General features: G+C 40.2%; 2 protein-coding genes across 4 annotated transcripts in view; both read right to left on the bottom strand.

Annotated features, from left to right (window-relative positions):
* KNG1 (kininogen 1) overlaps nt 1–592 on the bottom strand; it is a 33,788-nt gene extending 33,196 nt beyond the window's left edge. Inside the window, exon 1 of one of the 2 annotated variants that reach the window (XM_045583777.1) lies at nt 275–592. In XM_045583777.1, coding sequence (XP_045439733.1) covers nt 275–469 — 195 coding nt within the window. In that variant the 5' untranslated portion in view covers nt 470–592. The remainder of the gene's footprint in view (nt 1–274) is intronic. The other variant, XM_036448206.2, reaches the window with a different exon arrangement.
* Nucleotides 593–6,280: 5,688 nt separating this feature from the next.
* On the bottom strand, nt 6,281–18,025 carry HRG (histidine rich glycoprotein). Of its 2 annotated transcripts, XM_045583776.1 has the most exons (8): nt 17,728–18,025; nt 15,422–15,538; nt 14,516–14,606; nt 12,485–12,651; nt 10,743–10,823; nt 8,918–9,019; nt 6,810–7,167; nt 6,281–6,779 (listed from the first exon to the last, which is right to left on the bottom strand). In XM_045583776.1, the coding sequence occupies exons 1-8, from the start codon at nt 17,917–17,919 to the stop codon at nt 6,376–6,378; spliced, it is 1,512 nt and encodes a 503-aa protein (XP_045439732.1). In that variant the 5' UTR covers nt 17,920–18,025; the 3' UTR covers nt 6,281–6,375. The 2 variants fall into 2 exon arrangements, with proteins under 2 accessions (XP_045439732.1, XP_036304097.1); XM_036448204.2 differs by having other exon boundaries at nt 6,281–7,167; nt 17,728–18,023.
* Between the last annotated feature and the right edge of the window lie 3,892 nt (nt 18,026–21,917).

Below are 21,917 nucleotides of genomic sequence, written 5' to 3'. Positions count from 1 at the left end.
TTCAGCTTAGAATACCTGTCCTCTGATCACCCAAGAGGCCAACCTTGGAGGTTTGAGGACTAGTCATACTCTCCACAAGTCCCAGCCCAGAGAGTGGGGTTGGTCTTTTCTAAGAGCTGTAAGCCTCTACTTTTAATTATCGGTTTTTTGTGTTTTTGTTTTTTTTTTGTGGTGTGTGTGTGTGTGTGTGTGTGTGTGTGTGTGTGTGTGTGTCCTGGGTTCAAGAGATAGCACCAATCCCAAAGGACCTCAAGGTTAAACACAACTCACTCACCGTCTTGGTGACTTCGGTTACGCGGTACAATACAAACTGGTTGCCAGTTTTCCGTCGACCATTGTATTTCTTCAGAGCTGCATCCACAGCCTTAAATACATCCTCATCATTGCAGTCAATTTCTTGTGGTTGATCCTCTTGGGCTAAACTTGTTAGCAGCGTGGAACAAAGGAAAAGGATGGCAATTAACTTCATGACTTATCAGTCTCCCTCTGCGAGTTTCACCAAGAATTGGAAGCTAGCTTGGAGGCTGATTTTAACTGTCTTTAGCCTCTTCTCTCTTCTGTCTCTCCTCTCTGCTTAACTTCCTACAGCCCTCCACTATTTGCCCTGTTACAAAAGGGCAAATGGCTCTGCTGGATTATCCAAGCAGATCTCAGGCCGGTACATTACAACATTGGGTCATTGACCTGCTTGTTTGCATTTGGAAGGCATGTGTGAGCACATTTCAGGGAAAGTGTGTAACTTTGCATAGCAAATCAGAGTACAATCCAATAAAGGAGCAGGGAAAAAAATCAACCATCTGTTATTTCGTTTCCCAAATGACTTTCCCAAAGCTATTCATGAAGGTCACTACAGGTGACAACAATGCAACCATGAGCAGACTCCTTTCAATAAAATTTCCTTGCCCTCATGGAGAGCCCATGCATAGGGACATAGTGAGTGCAGGAAGTCTTACACCAAGACACTGGCATGTCTGAAAATAAAAAACAGGCATCCTATCTGTTCTCTATCCAAGCTAGCCTCTCTCCACTCGACTGGATCTGCTGTAGAAAGGAAAATGTTCCCCAGGGTGGAGGAGACAGGGAAGAAACTTAAGGAGGGATGGTTTGAGTGAAGCCTGCTTACCTTGTCCTTCCTTCTTGTTTCTGGTTTGGTGGACTTTATAGGGGTCTTTCATTCACCAAGCCTAAGTGACCTTTCAGATCAAGTTAGACTATTCAGGGAGAGGAGGTCTGAAGGTAGGTTAAAGATATGGGCTAGTAGATGTTTGTCCTCAAATGTTACTCTCTTCCCCCAAAAAAGATGTTTGATGCTTTTGTTGTTGGTGATCGGATACCCAGCTTGGCAAGCCAATCTCCCTGAGAGCCCTTGGAAAAGAGGAACCTATGGGGGCTGAATGATGGCCTTGTAGCAGAGTGGCACGAATATGAGCTTGACAGTAAGCCCAACCTTGATTCCCATCCAGCTCTGCTACTTAACTGCTATATGCAAATCAGGGTCATATAGCCTTTCTGAGCTTCCATTTCCTAATCTAGAAAACTGAAATATGATATCTTATGAGGTTTTCTGAGGAGTAATGAAATAATATATGTCAGAGCCTAATATTAGGGCTGTTTGGTTAAGAATCCCTGACTTATTGAAGCAATTTCAGGTGTGTGATGATGGCAGAAGGTAGATTCTAGTGTGTGTGTGGCAGGGCCAGGGTGTGGTAGGAGATGTAGAAAATGAAACTAAGGATGAAAAAGACTCGGGTAAGTTCTTAGACTTGAAAGAGACACCCACAAAGATGGAGAAGCTGAGGGTGGGAGAGGGAGGAGATGACTGATGTGCAGGGTCCAGGAGGAGTTGGAAAGGAGCACAGGGCTGATCAGGGTGGGTGTTTCAAGTGAAGATTCAGAAACAGGACTTGCCAGTGTATACAGATGGCATAATAAACAGGAAAGCACGTGACTTTGGAGGAAACTGATCTGGGTTCTAATCCTAGGCCCAATTTTCTGACAATAACAAACACTTTTTAGCTATTGTGTAATAAAACAAATATAGAAAAGGAGCAATCAATGGTATCTTGTCTAAATCTCTAGTACAATGTAAGCTAACTAGAGTAGGGATGGTTTCTTACCCCATTATTCAGCTGCAGCAACTGTGTTTGCATATTATAAATGCATTCAATGGACATGAATTGGGGACATTCAATCCCATGTTTTCTAGGTACTATTTTCAATATTATAGTTCAGCCAATATTTGTGAAAGTATTTTATAAATTATAAAACACTACTGAAATGCTCCTGTGAGTTATTGAGGTATGCATTTTTTTAATTTTTTATTTATTTATTTATTTTTTTTGTCTTAGATTTCACCTTTCTTTACTCTCTATCTAAGCAGCCAACCCTGTGTTCATGCTTCTGGAGGAATGTGATTTTGCAAAGCAGACATTTGGCTGGAGCCTTCCTGGTTGTTTACAGCAGGTGACCATTCTAACTGGCTGTTGTACCAACTCTGTTGGTCAGAGCTGGTGTCATTTTGGTTATTAAATATTTCTGATATCATTGTGAGGTTTCAGGAAATAACATCTAGCTCTACTCTAGTTAGAAAAGGGAAATGGGATGCCTCCATCACAATTTTTTACAAAAGGAAAATAGGGCCCAAAGAGGTTTAATGACTTTCTTAGGATTTTATAGTCAATAAGTTGTAGTACTGGTATAAGAACCAGGATGGGCCTTCTTCAAAGTCACATGATTTTCCATTTTCTTATGCTGCTTGAATCCATTGCCAGATTTCTAATTTTATTAAGAAACTAGAGGCCTGGTGCATGAAATTCATGCATGGGGTTTGAGGCGTGGGTAGGTTATCCCTCAGCCCACCCTGCACCCTCTTCAATCTGGGAACCCTCAAGGGATGTCAGACTGTCCATTTAGGCCCAATCCTACCAGGATCAAGCCTAAACAGGCAGTGGGACATCTCTCACAATCCAGGACTGCTGACTCCCAACTGCTTGCCTGCCTGCTTTTCTGATTGCCCGAACTGCTTCTCCCTGCCAGCATGATTGACTCCTAACTGCTCCCCTGCCAGCCTGTTTGCCCCTAACTACACTCCCCTGAAGGCCTGGTCCCTTTCAACTGCCCTCCCCAGCTGGCCTGATCACCCACAAATGCCCTCCCTTGCAGACCTGGTCCCTCCCAACTGCCCTCTCATGCTGGCCATCTTGTATCCACATGGGGGCAGTCATCTTTGACCACATGGGGGCAGCCATCTCGTGTGTTGGAATGATGGTCAATTTGCATATTATTTTTTTATTAGATAAGATAAAGGCCTGGTACATGACTGGGGGCCAGCTGGTTTGTTCTGAAGAGTATCCTGCATCAAGGTGGGGGTTCCCTTGGGGTGTGGGACAGCCTGGGTGAAGAGCCTGTAGTGGTTTGCATGCTGGCCACACACCCCCAGGGACTCAAGCAGAGGCTCTGGTATCTGGGATTTATTTATCTTCCATAATTGAAACTTTGTAGCCTTAAGTGGAGCCAAGGCAGGCTAGAGTGGGCAGGAAGCTTGGCTTCCTCCATTGCCAGGGAAACCCAAGCCTCCAGCTCTCTCCATGGCTGCAGCCATATTGGTTGAGTTAATTTGCATACTCACTTCTGATTGGCTGGTGGGCATGGCTTGTGGGTATAGCAGAGGTATGGTCAATTTGCATGTTACTCTTTTATTAGATAGGACTAGAGCTTGGTGCATGAAATTCATGCATGGAGGTGTGTCCCTCGGCCCAGCCTGTCCCATCTCCAATCTGGGACCCCTACAGGGATGTCTGACTGCCCGTTTAGGCCCGATCCTATCAGGATCGGGCCTAAACGGGCAGTCAGACATCCCTCTCACAATACAGGACTGCTGGCTCCCAACTGCTTGCCTGCCTGCCTTCCTGATTGCCCCTAATCACTTCTGCCTGTCAGCCTGATCACCCCCTAACCACTCCCCTGCCAGAATGATTGATGTCTAACTGCTCCCCTGACAGCTGATTGCTCCTAACTGCTCTCTTGGTCACCCCTAACTGCCCTCCCTTACAGGCCTGGTCACCCCTAACTGCCATCCCCTGAAAGCCTGGTCGCCCCAACTGTCCTCCCCTGCAGGCCTGGTCTCCCCCATTTGCCCTTCCCTGCAGGATGGTTACCCCCAACTTCCCTCCTCTGCTGGCCTGGTCACCCCTAACTGCCCTCCCCTGCAAGCCATCTTGTGACAGCCATCTTGTGTCCACATGGGGACAGCCATTTCACCACATGGGGGCAGCCATCTTGTGTGTTGGAGTGATGGTCAATTTGCATATTACTCTTTTATTATATAAGATAATTAACATACATTCTTGTCTAAGTTTAAGGTATTCCACATGATACTTTGATTTACATATCTTTTAAAATGATTATAATAGTTTTAGTTAATATTAATCCTCTCATGTAGAATAATAAAAAAAGATTTCTTCTTGTGATGAGAATTCTTAGAATCTACTCTCTGAGCATCTTGCCTATATATCATGCAGCAGTGTTAAACTTAGACATGATTCTATAAATTTCACCTTAGTCCTCCCTTCTCTTAAAACTGGAAGTTTGCATCTTTTGATCACCTTCCTCCAAGTCCTGTTTCTGAGTCTGCACTTGAAGCACTCACTGTAATCAGCCTTGGGCTCCTTTCCACTCCTCCTGGACCATGCACATCAGTCATCTCCCACCCTCAACTTCTGCATCTTGTGGGTCCCTCTTTCTTCCCACCCCAATACCTTATCCAAGATTCTTTCACCCTTAGTTGTTTTTTTTTTTTTCTTTCTCTCCCTTCTCCCATTATAATCTATGCTACCACCACCACACACTTGAAACTGCTTCAATAAGTCAGATAGAAAGAATCTAACGTCTTATTAGCTTGAGTTTAAATGCTTGAATCTAGTTCGGGAAGAAGGAAAAAGAAAATTCAAATGTGAAAAAAATGTGCCCTGGCATTAAAAATGAATAAAGAAAACTTTATGAGGCTAGAAAAGCCCCTACCATGGGAGAAGGTATGAGAAGAACAGAGGAGTTTGGGGATCTGGAAGCAGAGGACATCTATGCCTTGCTTTCTGGACTTATAGCCTTACAAACAGCAAGATCCCAGAGGGAGATGAATATGGTATTTTTGGCAGTCATGTTTATCAGTAGTTTTGGAGAGATTCCTTCACCCCCAGGTGGTGAACCAGTGAGGAAGAATCAGGCCTTCTTTTCATGCTCATCATCCAAACACCTGGGACTATGTGAGACTCTTGAACTATGGCATTCTTTGTGTGGGGAGCAGCAGGGAGTGGAAACTCTAGGAAGAACTTAGGTTAAGTTTTCTATTAACCCAGCAGGATGAAAATTTGAAATATAAATTAACTAGAGGCCTGGTGCACAAAATTCATGCATAGGGGTTGGGGGCCTCTCAGCCTGGCCTTCACCCTCTCCAATCCGGGACCCCTTAGGTGAATCTGACTGCTGGTTTAAGCCAGATCCCTGCCGGGGCTCTGTGATCAATTGAAGAGCAGAGGGAGATCCTTCCCACCTGGCCTGAGCTCCATCATTGATACTCGCCCACAAGGAGGCCCTGCACACCCTGAACGCCCTGCCAGGGCCCTGTCATCAATACTCCAGAGAGGGAGGCCCTGCCCACCTGGCCGGTGCCCTTCGATGGGCCCTCCCAGCCATGATGGCTTTCCTCAGCCCTTGCACCCAGTGGCTTTGTCTGGAAAGACATCCAGTCTAATTAGCATATTAACCTTTTATTAGTATAGATGTTTTGAAAATAAAGTGATATTTCTGAATTTATGCACTTGAATTTATGTTCATGATTCATGCCTATAACTTCTTTGACAATTATATCCTGAGGTTTTTTTGTTTTGTTTTTTTAATAATTAAATTTAGAACTTATTTCTCCAAATAAAAGGGGATTTAGAGATCTAGAAAGGAGAAGTAGGAGTGGATTTGGATCACTTTTACTATAGAACAATTCTTTATATGAAAATAAATACTTTCATGGTGTGCCCATCTACAGCATAAGTACTAAAAGAAGAATGATGTTAAAATTAAGAGTTGAGCCCAGGAAGTAAAGAAAATCTGAGGATCAGATATTTGTCTTGAGTAGTATAGTAGCCAGTGAGAGAATTACCTTTGGCTTGGGATACTGAGATTTTTTTTTTTTCCCTCTCCATTTTTCTTGTTCTTCTCACATCATCTCCCCTATCCACATTTTTTCCTGTTCTGAATATGGAAGTTAAGATTACAATAATCTGTATTGTTGCATTTATAATTGGTTACATTTTTTTTTATGGTTCTAATTCAGAACATTACTCATTTTTTAAAGAACTCAGATTTCTTTTTGGAAATGTTTCTTTAAAAAAACTTTGAAATTTGTGGAAATTCACTCTTGAACATCCCTGGACATAATTCAGAGGCTGATTGAGGGAAGGGCTGAATTTCTGACTTTAGATGATGGCTGTGGTTTGGCAATGAGAAGCTGGGAAAATTGGCTTCAGGAGCAGGAAGAACTTCACCTTTCTTTAACGGAGGGAGTCGGTAAACATATCCAATTTCTCTCCATTTTAAGGCGAAGTGTCCTTTTCCTGGACTTTTTTTTTCTGAGTGCCTAGGTGGTGGGCCATGGCCCTGGTGATAGCGATCTTGGGGTTCTTGACTATGGGGCGGTGGGTCACAGGGTCCATTGTCATAAAAACCATGACCATCAGGATGATGTCCATGGGGATGGTTTCCATGGGGACGGTGTCCATGGGGACGGTGTCCGTGGTGATGGTGTCCGTGGTGATGATGTCCATGGGGACGGTGTCCATGGGGATGATGTCCATGGGGATGATGTCCATGGGGATGGTGCTCATTGGAACTATGATTTTGAGGGGGTGCATGTGTGCCATTGGTGCCAAAATGGAGGTGATGGCATCTTGAAGGGGGCAATCGTGAAGGAGCTCCTGCTTGAAGTGGTGGTCTGTCTGAGTGATTTTTGTCATCCAGAGGAGGTGGGCATCCAGATTCATGTGACTTGTGGCGATTGAGGTTATCTCTGGATCTATTGTGTGTAAATGGAGTCTTGCTAGCAGAGAAATGCCTATGGCCTCCAGAGTGGAGGGGACGGTCCAGATGGGGTTTTACATCACTTATGTTTCTATGTTCCTGGTGAAGGACATAGAAAAGTGAATATCATCATGTAAAGAAGAAATGAGATGTTTAACTTGATTTTCATTCAACTAAATCCATACTTTTGGATTGCAGGAATAAATCTTAAAAGTAGGTATCAAAAAAGGGTTCTCATATTTTTATCTAGGCAAGTTCGTATTTAAAATACAAACAAAAATCATCACTTACCACCATCATTTCACAATAGCAATATTTTATAATGACAGTCAGAAAGATAATCCCAGAGTAAAGGATGGTTCTTTTATATATACAGTAAGTCCCCAGGTTATGTCGGAGGTCCATTCCTAAGGTGATGTAACTTTTTGCCGTAAGTTGGAACCCACTTATATAAGCACCTACTTCACTCACATGGAGCACATATACAGCAGTAATGAAGTGAAACAGTAAAAAAAAAAAAACATTTTAAAGAAAGATAACAATTCCTTACCTTTGCTTGTGGTACATATAGTAAATAATAAAAAACATAAAGCACATATGTACAAACGTCAAAATGACGGAACTTTTTTTTAAAAGAAATGAATGGGAGATGGTGACACAACCACTAAATGATGTACGTCGAGTTGACATAACCAAAGGACTGCCTGTAATATGTTCTACCACAAAATAATTTTTTCTTACTATTGTTATTTTTCTCATTTCCATATAAAGTGATAAAATTATATTACAGAATGGTACTCATCTGTAGATCAACATTTGGAAAACTAGTGCCTTATAATTTCTGCTCTCAACAGAGTTCTGAGACTCTCTGGTATAAGCATCTCTTTCTTCTGAAAAACGAGCACTTCACCTCTTCACTATCTTTATTCAGGTTTTATTTGTTTGTTTAAATATATTTTATTGATTTTATTACAAAGAGGTAGAGAGAGGGATAGAGAGTTAGAAACATCCATGAGAGAGAAACATCCATCAGCTGCCTCCTGCACACTCCCTATTGCGGATGTGCCTGCAACCAAGGTACATGCCCTTGACTGGAATCAAACCTGGAACTTTTAGTCCACAAACCAACACTATATCCACTGAGCCAAACTGGTTAAGGCTCCTTATTCAGGTTTTAATATTTAAAAAAATATGTGCAGCCATCCCCATGGTAATAAACTTGCACCCCTTTTTGATTTGTCACATGGATGTTTGAATTATTTTTTTCTAATATAAAAAATTCTGTGAAGAATATTTGTGCGTAGAACAAAAATTTCTAGACACCGATATTCTACTAAAATGTTGTTTTGTATTTTATATATGTTTATATAATAAACTTGACACAAATTCATTACCCTTATATTCTGTGCCTAATAATAAAACTAGATTATTAAGTCAGCAATGGAGTCTTAGCTACAAGAACCATTTTCAAATTCATTAAAGGTTGGTTAAATTGGTCATGATTTTACTTGTATGCCAAATCTTACACTTTCCAAATTCTTGAAAAAAGTGTCACACTTTTGGTGTCTTACCAACAATTGTACAACTTCTCCAGGGGTTTTTCTCCCCCCTCCCTGCTGCCCCACCACATCTCATTTCTCTCTCAATCCCTCTCTCTCTCTCTCTCTCTCTCTCTCTCTCTCTCTCTCTCTCTCTCTCTCTCTCTCTCTCTCTCTTTCTCTTTCTCTCATACACACACACACACACACACACACACACACACACACAAAACCATAAGAACAAAATACACTATGTGTGTGAAAACATTAGTCTGGCACTGCTCATGACAAAGGTTGCTTAGATAACTCACCTTAAGGTTGAAGACTTCACAGTTTGTGTCAACCCCTATTGGTGTTTCCATGTCAGAGGCCTCTACATCATAAGACAAAACTGATCTGCAGAATCCAAAGACCTATAAATAAGACATAAACCTGTTAGTGTATGTGTATTTGTGTGTATGTGTGCAGGTGGTATGTGAAGGTGCCCAGCTAGAGTTGTGAACTTCCAGACATTCTGGAAAGGAAGGGGAGCTCTAGAAAAATCAAGTTAATATCATTAAATATCTCCACCAGTTATTTAACAATATTTTCTAGTCAACACTTTGGGGAAAGTACAGGTTCCAAAGATTTTCATTACTGCTGTAGTTCTCTTCCATTACTGGTCACTATCACTGGCCTTCCCCAGGGGTGGTAGTTGGGAATATTATGTCACTGATGCTTCAGTGTTAGATCAGCTCTTTTGCACTGAAGACCTGAGTTGCCTGTGCCTAGAGAAAAAGAAGATTTATGTAGAAGCGAGATTTGTACACTTTAGCCAAGACCCTTGGGAAAGTTTTGGAAAAAAGGGAGCCATTATAAAAATGGGTTTGCACAGACCCTGTCAAAGAGACTCATCTGGCCCTACCCTAAGTTCAGATGCTACACCTGCCTGACACCCCTCTGCCCCAGAGATCCCTAAACCCCACTGTCAAAGTTACAAGTAGAAAACTCCTTTTTTGAGAAGACTGTTAAGCAGTAAGATTTTGAGTACAGCCCTATCCAGTTTGGTTCAGTGGATAGAGTGTCAACTGGGGACCAAAGGGTCCCGGGTTTGATTCTGGTCAAGAGTGCTTTATTGGTTGCAGACTCCTCCCTGGTCCCATGCCCTGGTCAGGGCTTGTGCAGGAGGCAACCAATTGATGTGTCTCTCTCACATCGATGTCTCTCTCTATCTTTCCCTAAAAATCAAAGGGAAAATAAACTTTGGCAAGGATTAACAAAAAACAACAAGAAGAAAAAAAATTTGTGTACAGTTTTGGAGTCAGATAGACCTATGTTAATCCTGGCTCCATCATGTACTAGTTCTATGAGATTTAGGTAAGTTGCATAAAATTTCCGAAACTCAGTCTTTATTTCTAAAATGAGTACACTACTATCTACCCACAGGTTGTGGGAGAGCTTAATCAAATGAAATAATGCTATAGAACATTTATCATTGAGCTCCTCTTCTCCAGCCTCCATGTTTCTGCACTGAGTTTGCATTCTCCACATCAAGATAGTTAAGGATTTGTTGGGGTCAAGGGGATAGTCACAGGCATCCAACAAAGCAATAATATTTGGTAGTGGTTTTTAAACTATAGCTTGCTATACAAATGCTGCTTATCATTTATACTTTCTGTAGGCACATGATATCAGTTTATACATGAGTAGCGGGGAAAATCCCATTGACTGAGCATCTTGGTTGTGAACATTAGGCAAAAGCCTTACTTTACTGAGCCCATTACCTTCCCATTTGTCAAATGTGGTCACTGTGAGAAGCAAATGAAATGAAGTGAATGAAAGCACCCATGAGTATAGGTTCTTAATACATTCTAGTTATTAGTATTAGCTGTCTTTAATCCTGATGAGTTAAAAAAAAAACCTTCATTGTTAAGTTTAGGTTTATATCATGTATATTTATGAAATAATATTCTCATTAGTTTTGTCACCATGCCTCAGTCTCCCCATAGGTAAATCTGGGAGAAAATTGCTATATGTTTCATAGGGTAGTGGTGGGGATAATAGGCTAACATACGGGTAAACCTTTTCTAGGGTATCTGGCGCATAGTAAGTAGTCTCCAAATGTTACCAGGTATTCCACACTTATATTATACTCACATTATGGTGCCTGCGAAAATGGTGACTGGAGCAGTTCCTCACAGAGAAGTCAATATAGTAATTGGTTCTTCTCCCTCCTCTCTAGAACAAATAGGATCAAAGCAGTTTCAGGAACATATTTAAAAAGCTATTAGATACCTATTATCCAATATACTGGAAAGGCACTATCAGGATCCACCAATATGTGCCATTCTTCTTATTTTCTGGGTCTTTTTAAAATTTATCAAGTGATAAGATAAATACTATTTGATTGAAAAAGCTCAGATAATACAAACATAATCAAGCATAGTGTGAAAAGTCATTCTTCCTGTACCCCAGCCTCTTCCTCTCAGAGGTACCACCATCATCTATTTGATATGTTTTTCCTTCTAGCCTTTTCCTAAATGTGTTGTGTATATACACACATATCTAGTTGTTTAATATAAAGGGGATCCTAGTCTAAGTATTATTCTGTAACCTGCTTTTCTCCCTTGGCAATATAGGTCCAAAAACCTTCTTTTTAGTACGTAATTGCATTGTACTGATCCCATTGCTTGTATGCAACATTATCTATCTCACTTTGTGTTTTCAGAATAGAAGACAACATAAACTAGCTGTTCTACAAGACTGTTATGGGTGGGAGGCACTTGAGTCCCTGGATGGGGAAGGACTGCCTGGCTCTCGCCATTCCACTGGATGTGGTGAGGAAGTTGCTCTGAGCTTGTTTTCCATCATAATACAAAGAGAATAGGACTAGATCAGTGGTCTTCAAACTCATTAGTCAACAAAGCCAAATATCAACATACAACGATGGAAATTTCTTTTGAGAGCCCAGTTTTTTAAACTTAAACTATATAGTTAAGTACATTTTTATTAACTTAATTAGGGTACTCCTAACTGGCCTTTGCTAAAAACTCAAGGGGCCAAAGAGCTGCATGTGACTCGAGAGTCACGGTTTGCCCACCACTGGACTAGATGATTTTAATGACTCATAACCCTAGTATTCTCTTCAGCATTTTGCTCTTTTTTCATTTGGATTTTCCATCTCTCTGTTGATATCACACTCTCCACATCTCCAAAAATTAAAAAAAAAATTGCAGGAGGGTAGTTCTGTGGTATCTGCTGTCTGTCTCTTAAAACTGCAACAGGAGGCAAGAGCAATTGGTCAAGAGGGAAGCATAACAAAGGGGAACAAGAAATTATTGGGGGTGATGGATATGTTCACTATCTTATGTGTGGTGTTGTGTTCATTGGTATATAAATATATTAGAATTATCAAATGGTATATTCTAACTAAATATATGCTGTTTATTAAATGTCAATTACACCTCAATAAAGTTGCTATTGTATTAAAACAAGCAAACAAACAAAGCAGCTTGTTTTTGTCTTTCTCTGTCTGGCTTATTTCACTTAGCATTGTACCCTCTACATTGTCACAAATGGTAAGATTTAATTCCTTTTTTGCTAAGTAATGTTTTATAAATATATAATACATATTCTTTATCTAATCACCTATCAGTAGGCACTTAGGTTGCTTCCATATCTTGTCTGTTGTAAATAATGCTGCAATGAATTTAAGGATGCATGTATTTTTTTGAATTTGTATACACTTGAAACTAATATTATATTGAATGTTACCTATAATAATAAAAATCATCTGGCCCAAGAAGGCCAGTAGGGAGAGGGTCAATGTAAATGAATTTGTGCCTGCAAGGTTGGAGCCTGGGCCCTCAGACTCCAGTTGAACATTAGTGGAAACTCACGCCTCTGCCAACTCTCTCCACTTGGTCCACTCTGAAAGAAGCAAAGTCACCATTCTCCTTTCTGTATATCTCAAGGGCTTTCTCTGCTTGTTTTCTGTAGACCTCAGTCTCCTCAAAGAAATCCAAGAGTACAGGGCTGTCTTTAGTATTGGCCAATGCAGAAAAGACTGGAGAAAGAAGATGGCAGTTTTGTGGTTAAAAAGCACTGTCAATGCTGTGACTTAATACATATATGCATGGTAGAAACTATAACAATAGCTCCTGTTTTACAGATGGGTGAATTGAGCATTGGAGAGGCTAAGAAACTTGTTCTAGCAAATCACCTAATCAGCAGCAGAGCTAAACTTAAACACAGATCCTTCTGCTGCTCAAGTCTCAGTCATTACCCTATTCATATGCCCCAATCCCATCATTCATAAAGTGTGTAAATATTTTAATGAACTTTTCCTATCTCTGCCAAGGAGGAAGAGCATCATTAAAGTGAAGTTGTGCCCAGAGAGAGAAGGTACAGCTCAGTCTTCTTTAAGGAAAACTCCTGGAATTGCTCAGCTGCTGAATTTTTGTATATTGAATTATGCTAAAATTTGCTATTTTTAAAGGAACTCTGTGATAATTCTCTTAGAAAAAGTAAATAAAAAGAACAGGGACTATCGAGTCAATACTGGTGGGATAGGTTAAGGTTCATTACATTTTGGCTATTTTATGAGGCCAAATAATTTAATCTCTCTGAAACTCTTTTATAAAGTTAAAATAGAAAGTTACATAGTCTTATGAGGTTAAATGAGACTACTGTAAAAACTGTAGTATTAATACATAAGTTTCAGATGTTGAAGTCAACATATTGTTAAGTCCTTTGGAAGTGTACTATACAGAGCATCTTATTTAATTCTAACAAAGACTCAATGAGCTACTACTATTATTAGCTTTGTTTTACACATGAGAAATCCTTAAAGAGGTTAGGTAACTTTCCCTCAAGACCATGCAACTAGTAAGTTATGAGACTGGAATTCAAATTCAAGCAAATCTGACCTAGACAGAACCCAGGTTCTCTATAATGATGCTCCACTCACTGCCTTATATAGCTTTCTATTTTTATATATTTAATTTTTTGAAAAATGTATCAATAATAGGAGGAAGCCCTCTTGTGAGTTTTTAGGAGAGTGAGTAATAATCAAGTCCATGAGCATAGTTAGGAACTATTTTTGATATGTACATCATAGTATTATATGTTAAACTAGGGGCCCAGTACACAAAGATTCGTGCATAGGGGGTGGGTCTCTCAGCCGGACCTGCAACTTCTCCAATCTGGGAGCCCTCAGGAGAGCTCTCTCCAATGCCCAAGTTTCTGTCTGTGTTTGCAATCATATGAGCAAATTGTCTGATACCGCCACCCAGTTTGGTTTTTGTTGCTCACCGAACAATAAAGGCTTTTTTTTCTTCTTTGTTTCATTGGTGGAGATTTCCTAGAAGTTTTAGGATGTCTTCCCTTTGATTTTTCCTAGACACTGATTTACTTAGGTCTCTCACTTTTGCTTTCCCTCCGTCCCCCACCTTAAAGAGATTAGGTAACTTTCAACAACAGTAACTTGTGCCAGGCTCACTTTGCTTTAGTGTCTAGCATATCCCTCTGCCATTAGAACTATGATTTCAGCATTCCTGGTGCTCCCCGTACTCTGGGCTTCTGCTTCCAATCCTGAGGCTGCCACCAGAACAACTATTCCCAGAATTCCTGGTGCTCCCTCACTCTTGGTTTTCCCCTTCTGCTCCATCTCTGTCCTAAGGCCTCTAGCCCTGCCAAGTTCCCCAAGCCGCTCCACTCTCCACTGGCTCTCCTGCTCCACTCTCCGCCTGGTACCTTTGTATGCAAATTAACCAGCCATTTTGCTGGGTTAATTTGCATACTCACTCCTGATTGGCTGGTGAGCATAGCAAATCAATTTACATGTTTCTCTTTTATTATATAGGATACCACTGTATGATTGAAATCTATATCAATCTAGAATTAAGTAGTATTTTAATAGATTATTGTACCAGAGCTTGTGGTGCAGTTGAAGTCATTCACTCTAAGATCCTGAAATTCACTCAAATGTGTGGTAGCTATTACCTTACACTGTCCAATCACCTGTAAAAAAGAGGAGTTTATTATTATGTATTACTTTCTTCAGGTTGAAAAAAACACAAAAAGTAATGCAACATCCCTTATTGTCCTTTAAAATTTATTTTTGGTTTCTCAACAAATCCTCTTTCAAACCTGTATTTTCTTAATCTGTTTCTGTGAGAGTTAGATGTCAGAAGCACCCAAAACCCTCATGAGAACCACATATAAACTGTTTTAACAGGTCATGGCATTATCTCAAACATTTTCAAGACAAGAAAAAAATACTATAATTTCTAGGTATGTAAGTGTCTTATTTTCTGGAACTAAAATCTTAGATCTGTGCTTTTTATCTTTGTGTTCTTCTCCTGTGGCAGACAGCCTGGGACCTGATTATCCATGTGCAAAGCAACACGGGATCTAGTTCCTCATGATAATTGCAATTAATCATTCCTCCTCCTGGGACCAGTCTTCATAGGACACAATTACAAGTGTGTCCTAGGTTCTACACCCAAAGACTGTCAGGGCCAAAGAGGATCTTAGAGTTTATCTATTCCAACCTCCTCCTCTTATTTTACAGCCCAGGACATGGACATCTAGCAACATTAGGCGATTTGCACAAAATTGCTGGTCATGCTAAAACAAGCCCCACTGACATATCTTGAACTGGATTCCTAGGTGAGGCTCTCAAGAGAATATTATTCAAGGTCAACATAATCTTCAAGAGTCAAAAGACAAAAACCGCTCTTCCTCTTTTGCTGTGGCATTCTGCTACCCTGGGAAAACAGAGTAGACAGAAGTCAAGAATAATAAAAAGAGGGAATTGTACCATGTTTACTTACTATATCATGTAGATATCTAGAAATATTTGCCTCACAGTCATCCCAGTGTTTCCTGGATTGGACTGGACAGTCAGATTCTTTGACATCTAAGACTAAATAATAGACATCTGTGGATTCCTGAAAAAATTCCAAGAGAACAACAGGTGAGGAACATGTGGGAGCCCAGTATGTTTTCATTAGAAACAATCTCTTGATTTCTTAAACAGAACTTCTGTTCCTTTCCAAATCATTGCAGATGTTTATTTTTGTGTCATTTGATCTATTTATTTGAATAAATAGCTTAAAAAAGTTATCTATTCAAATAAATAGTTATTTATTCCAATGTTCTTTTTAAGTGGCCATGATGTTGCTTCTGTTTATGAGCTTTAACAAACAATCACTAAATTGTACCATTATTTTGGGCGGAGATGTAAACCTAGAAATTATAAGTGATGAGAGCCACACCATGAGCTTCAATCTGTATGCACAATTTTGTCCTTTCACCCAGCTCTTACCTGAACTTGGACTTCTTGACTTAATTTCAACTTGCCCAAAATCAGCTCTTCTCTTACAAACTAGCTACCTCTCTCAATTTATCTTGCCTTTTCTCAATGACACCATTAATTATTTCTTGCCTTAATCTTTGGATTTAAAAAAATGTGACATCAGCTTTGAGTTCTTTCTTTGCTTTTGCTATCCAGTCACCAGATCTTGAATGATCTTTCTTTGAAATGTCTCATGTCTTTTTTTAATTCTCATTGCCATAAGTCCCACCTACGATTACCTTAGGGAGTCACAGATTACCTTAGGGAGTGCTAAAAGTGTGGGACACATTTTGAATTTTATTTGATATTGAGCTGTTAATATTAAAAATAATATTTTCTAGGTCTGTCTTCATTTCCTCATTCTGAAATACATAATATAGTTTTCTAGTTTAATCCCCTGCCACCTGCATCTATCTCCCCACGTACACTGTGCTCCCTGCTCCCACTCAAAGGTAGCCCCGGGTCAATTCATCCTGTGTCCTATAATGTGGCAGAGATCCTGGACTGGGACTAGAGGTCACTAAGTTGCTGTTTGAATCCTGAATCCCTGCACTCATTCTCTGCAACCTGTAGAGCCTCCACATCTAATACTTCAACAAGCATCAAGTTATCTGCTTGTCCTCTTTGGTGCTCTATTATCTGACCTCTCTGATTTTAGTGGTTCCTCCAAAGGGTACGTTATTTTGGGGAGTAGGGAAGAGTGGCCTCCCTCTTTCATCTCTATCAAGCCCTCAAATCTATTCCAAATAAGTATATAATCTATGGCAGTGATTTTCAATATTTTCATCTCATAGCACATATAAACTTATTACTAAAATTCTCTGGTGCACACAAGTTTGTTGTTGTTTGGCCGATTGGACAAAAAAAAAGAGAAAAAAAAAGAAATAATTTTGATTCATTCACATTGAACAGCTTTGGTGTGTTGGCTACTGCCTTTTTTCATTTGACAATCTAAGGGACAAGAGTTCAGTACCCCCCACTTAATAGTCAGGTATTTCATGTTTTAAAAATTCCTGTGGCACACCAGTTGAAAATTGCTGATCAAAGTGAAGACTGTAGGCTTGCTTTGCAAGATAAGGCTACATTCTTTCTTCCACCCTGCTTGCTGTGCCAAATCTCACATAGAACTTCTGGAATTGCCCTGCTTGTGTCTAATTACTCCCTAATACTCTCCTTCCTGATTTTTCACTCACAGAGAGGTGGTAGTCTTGGAATTTCCCTGCGATGATTTTAACCCAGCCCAACTTCCTGTTCAAATCCTAAATGAAGCATTCTCTCATTCAGTGATAATAGTTCTCTAATTGTCCCACATCTATAATATTCACTCGGTCAATTAAATATATCCTACCTTACACAGTGTGTGTGTGTGTGTGTGTGTGTGTGTGTGTGTGTGAGAGAGAGAGAGAGAGAGAGAGAGAGAGAGAGAGAGAGAGAGAGAGAGAGAGGGAATGTGTGAGCTGATACTTATTTCCTTAAGGTTAGGCTTACAGTTCATTCTACTTTTTCTCTTATAGCACTTAGCATTTGAGTGGACTCAGCATCAGTGCTTATAAGTATTCACAGATTGATTTATTGTTAAGGATATACTAATAACAGATGTTAGTGTGGAAAAAAAAAAAAGAAGAAGAAGAAAAAGAAGATTCTAGAGCAGCAGCAGAAACCAAACAGAAAACCCTGACCAAGGCCATTCCATTGTGCAAAGCAGTAGGCTTAGTGGCTAGATTCACACTTGCCCCTGGTACATAGTTTCCCAATTTAGTTCTGCCATTGGCAATTCCTTACCGTTTTGTCCAAGTGGGCATCAGCGACCCTCAGCAACTGAAAAAGGTAGCCATTCGAACGTCCTTTATTGATCATGTCTAGTGCTTTCATAGCCAGAGGCTCAGTAGCATTGCAGTTTATGGGACTCATAGCACAGGAATATCTAAGTGCGATCCAAAGGATGGAAAGCAGAGCTGCAGTTAATGTCTTCATTTTGTTAAAATGGGAAAACTATCCCTTACTATGGTATACAACAGCAGAGAGTTTTATAGAGACTTTTTAAACACACACACACACACACACACACACACACACACACTATTGATTAATCAGTCTTTATACATTTTTGTTGTGTAAACTGAATGTTCACATTGACCCCTGGGTTAAAATCTCTGTCACCATGCCGTAAATGATTAATGGGTTCTGGGAACAGAAAGTTGAGACATGCCTCTGATGTGTGGGTGAGATTGTGAGCTGAACAAATCTGGATATTTCTAGTAGGTACAAGGTCCAAAGTGTTTTTGACCATAAGCACTGCCTCATTCATTGGTGTGGGGGGTAAGGTTAGCAGTAATTTTCCTCCATCTGCAGGCCTGTCTCAGCCAGGGATTATCACAATCAGTCTCATTATTAAATTATAGACATAGAAGTTTTTAGCAAAAACAGCTATATTATTTAAGGGAGGACCTGAGTTCAGGTAGAATAAAATGATTAAGAGCCTGTTGCTTTGGGGTCAGATGTGAATTTCATCTCTGGATGGTTACCCTCTTCCTGTGTGATGCTGGGTAAGCTATGAAACATCTCTGAGCCTTCATTTCTTCATGTATAAAATGGAAACTAATACCTTCTGACAGGCTTGTATAATAATTTAATAAGAAAACATAAAGTAAATAATACAATTCTTGGCAGAGATTCAAGTGCTAAATTAAATGATGCTATTGATTATTATTTTTGTTGTTGTTATTATGATTATTATTGTTGTTGTGCCTGAGAAGAAGTTGAGGACACCAGCTATCATCTCAGTTCTCTATGGCTCTTGAAACATGTCAAAAATATTGTTTCCTGTGGAAAAGAACTGTGGTGAGGGTAGAAATCCAGCCATTTGATGCCCACCTATCCCAGAGAAGGGGTTAGAGTGTTTACACAATGGGAATAGGGGCTCTGCATTGGGGAACAGAGCTGAGATTAAGCTGACCCCTCAGCCCTATTATTCCAAAGAAACAATATACCTACATGGATCCTTCATACCAGGAGAACCCAGTAACATCAGACCAGAGGGAATCAGCCCAGACTTTCTTCCCACTTAGACAGCATCTCTCTTCCTGCTCTCTTCTCTGTAGTGAGTGTCTATAAGGGTCCACACCATTGGTGCTCAGCCTTAGCTCAGATTGTCTGAGGAGTTTTGAAAAGTCCTTATGTCCAGGCCTCCCCTGAGAGCAATTCAACCTGGATCTTTGGTTATTAAACCCAGGAATTAGTAGTTTTGAAACTCTAAGATGATTCAAATGTGCAGTCAAGGTTGAAAATGATGGAGGCACCAGACAGAACCTGAAAGGATTTCAAAGAGAGAGGGAAAGGGCAGGGTACAGCATACAAAGAGCAGACCATACTTCCCAGAGTCACAGATTGGCTTAGGGAGTGCTAAAAGTGGAAGGGACACAGTTTGACTTTTGTTTGATATTGAGCTGTTAATATTAACAACACTAGCTTTTAAATACCCAAACAGTACCACCCCAGTGCAATGACTGGAAAAGTATGAAATCTGGCCACGGTGTTATTAAGGGGGTCTCACAAAGGTGGGTTGTGGGAATGCTATTGATTAAAATAAAAACTGTTTTATGCTTCAATGAGTTGAGTTCCTTAATTAAGTCTTGCAATTATTGATGTATTTGTCATGTCCAATATAGAGTGCCATGGACAATCAGATTCTGGTAAAGGGAAAGAAATGGGGCAGGGAAAAGCCACCACCAATGAGAATAAGCTCTTTCTACAGTATTGTTTTGCTAAGACTTAGGGGTACTCACGAGAACCATGCCTTCTCTCCCCCTTGCTTTACTGAATCTTAAATACAGACACAATGCTAGTGATGCCACCCTGTTATGGGGTAGTTTCAGATGACACAGACATCTCAGGGAGCCAGTGAATGTGCTAGGGTGGCAATGGTCAGGAGGAGAAAGACTGATGGTGAGTAGTAGAGTTGATCTTTCCTGGGAATTATCTGATCTAATGTTGTGGCAGAATGTATGAGAGAATGAAGAGCCAGAACTATGAGCAAGAACCTTTAACCTTTCTTTTGCAGATCTACTAGTCCAGGGGAATTTTGGATCCAAAGCCTGAACTGAACTGGGATGGCTCTGGCATATATATCTCCTCATGTAGTGGGTGCCTGAGTGTCCCTGCAGCTCCATCCAAGTCAGCTGTGGCTGGGCCCTGGGGTTAGGCTCTGCAGGTCCGCCCAAGTCAGTCAGAGTGGGGAAGAAAGACTACAGTTTTAATCAGATGCTAAACTAGGTTGCAAATCCCTCCCACCCTCTCACCCCCACCACCTCCCACATTCCTTTTCACTAGGTAGTGACATTTAGCATTGGTGAAGCTTCTGGCAGTCCTGAGCCAGAGAATGGTCAATGGTGTGGAATGCACAGGGGACTAGTGACTTTTCATAAGATGATTATCAGGGCAGCTGGGGTAGATAGATCTTCACCTCCATGTGTTCTTTCTGCATGCAGGTACTTTCTGGGTGTCCTGGTTATAAGGTCAGGAAAGTCAGGAACAGAATTTTTATTATTTTTGTTGTTGTTAATCCTCACCCAAGAATATTTTTCCTTTGATTTTTAAAGAGAGTAGAAGGGAGGGGGAGAGAGAAAAACATCTATTTCAGAGAGACACATAGATTGGTTGCCTCCAACATTTCCACATAAGCCCCAGATTGAGCCTACAACCAAGATACATGCCCTTGACCAGAATTGAACCTGGGACCCTTCAGTCTGTGGGCCAATGCTCCCTTCAGCAGGGCCAGGATTTGTATTCTTATTTTTTTTTAAATAAACCTTTATTGTTCATATTATTACAAAAGTTCCTCATTTTTTCCCCCCTCCACCAGGTTCCTACCCGACCCTCTACCCTTTCCCCACCCCCCATTGTCCTCCTCTATAGGTGCATAGTTTATGTTCAGTCTCTTCTTGAACCCCCCACTCCTCTTTTCCCTGAGAATCATAAGTCCACTCTCCTTTAATACCTCTGATTCTATTATATTCAACAGTTAATATTGTTCATCAGGTTTTTTTAATACCCTTGGTTTTTAGATTCACTTGTTGATAATTATGTATTTGTTGTTCATAATTTTTGTCTTTATTTTCTTTCTATTCCCTTCAGCAATTCAAATTATTCTGGTTTGGCGGTGATGAACTCCTTTAGCTTTGTTTTTTTTTTTGTTTTGTTTTTTTAGTGTAGCTCTTTATATGGCCTTCGATTCTGAGTGCTAGCTTTATTGGGTAGATTATTTTTGGCTGTATGTTCTTGCTATTCATCACCTTGAATATTTCTTGCCATTCCTGTCTTGCCTGCATAGTTTCTGTTGAGAAATCAGCTGACAATCGTATGGGTGTTCCTTTATAGGTAACTACCTGTTTCTTGCTGCTTTTAATATTCTCTCTTTGCCTTTTGCTCTTGAAATTTTAATTATGATGTGTCTTGGTGTGGTCCTCTTTGGATTTCTTTTCTTTGGGGTTCTGTGCGCTTCCTGGACTTGTAAGTCTAATTCTTTCACCAAGTGGGGGAAGTTTTCTGTCACTATTTCTTTCAATATGTTTTCTGTATCTTGCTCTCTCTCTTCTTCTGGGACCCCCATAATTCTGATGTTGGTTTGCTTGAAATTGTCCCAGAGGTTTTTTACATTATCTTCAACTTTCTGGATTCTCTTGTCTTCTTGCTTCTGCGGAGGAGTATTTTCTGGCTCTTTATGTTCCAAATCTTTGACTTGATTCTTGTGATCTTCCATTCTGTTTTTAGGACTCTGTATAATATTTTTTTTATTTCAGAGAATGTATTCTTTATTTCTTGTTGATCCCTTATTATTTCTTGTTGATTCCTTATTATTTCTAATTGATCCCTTTTCATATCCTCATAGGTCTTATCAACCTTTTCTAGGAAATTCTTGAAAAACCTTATAAGCGTGGTTTTGAACTCTATATCCAGTCACTTTTTGTCCTCCA

The sequence above is a fragment of the Pipistrellus kuhlii genome, unplaced genomic scaffold (assembly GCF_014108245.1).
Source record: "Pipistrellus kuhlii isolate mPipKuh1 unplaced genomic scaffold, mPipKuh1.p scaffold_m20_p_2, whole genome shotgun sequence".
NCBI lineage: Eukaryota > Metazoa > Chordata > Mammalia > Chiroptera > Vespertilionidae > Pipistrellus > Pipistrellus kuhlii.
This window is presented reverse-complemented; position numbering and strand designations above follow the sequence as displayed.

Coding starts and splice junctions, on each gene's coding strand:
- HRG (XM_036448204.2), bottom strand. CDS start 17,919: ATGAAGACATTAACTGCAGCTCTGCTTTCCATCCTTTGGATCGCACTT. Junction 15,539..17,727: donor ATGCCCACTTGGACAAAACG/GTAAGGAATTGC, acceptor GAATTTTTTCAG/GAATCCACAGATGTCTATTA. Junction 12,652..14,515: donor CAACTGCACCACAAGCTCTG/GTACAATAATCT, acceptor TTCTTTCTCCAG/TCTTTTCTGCATTGGCCAAT.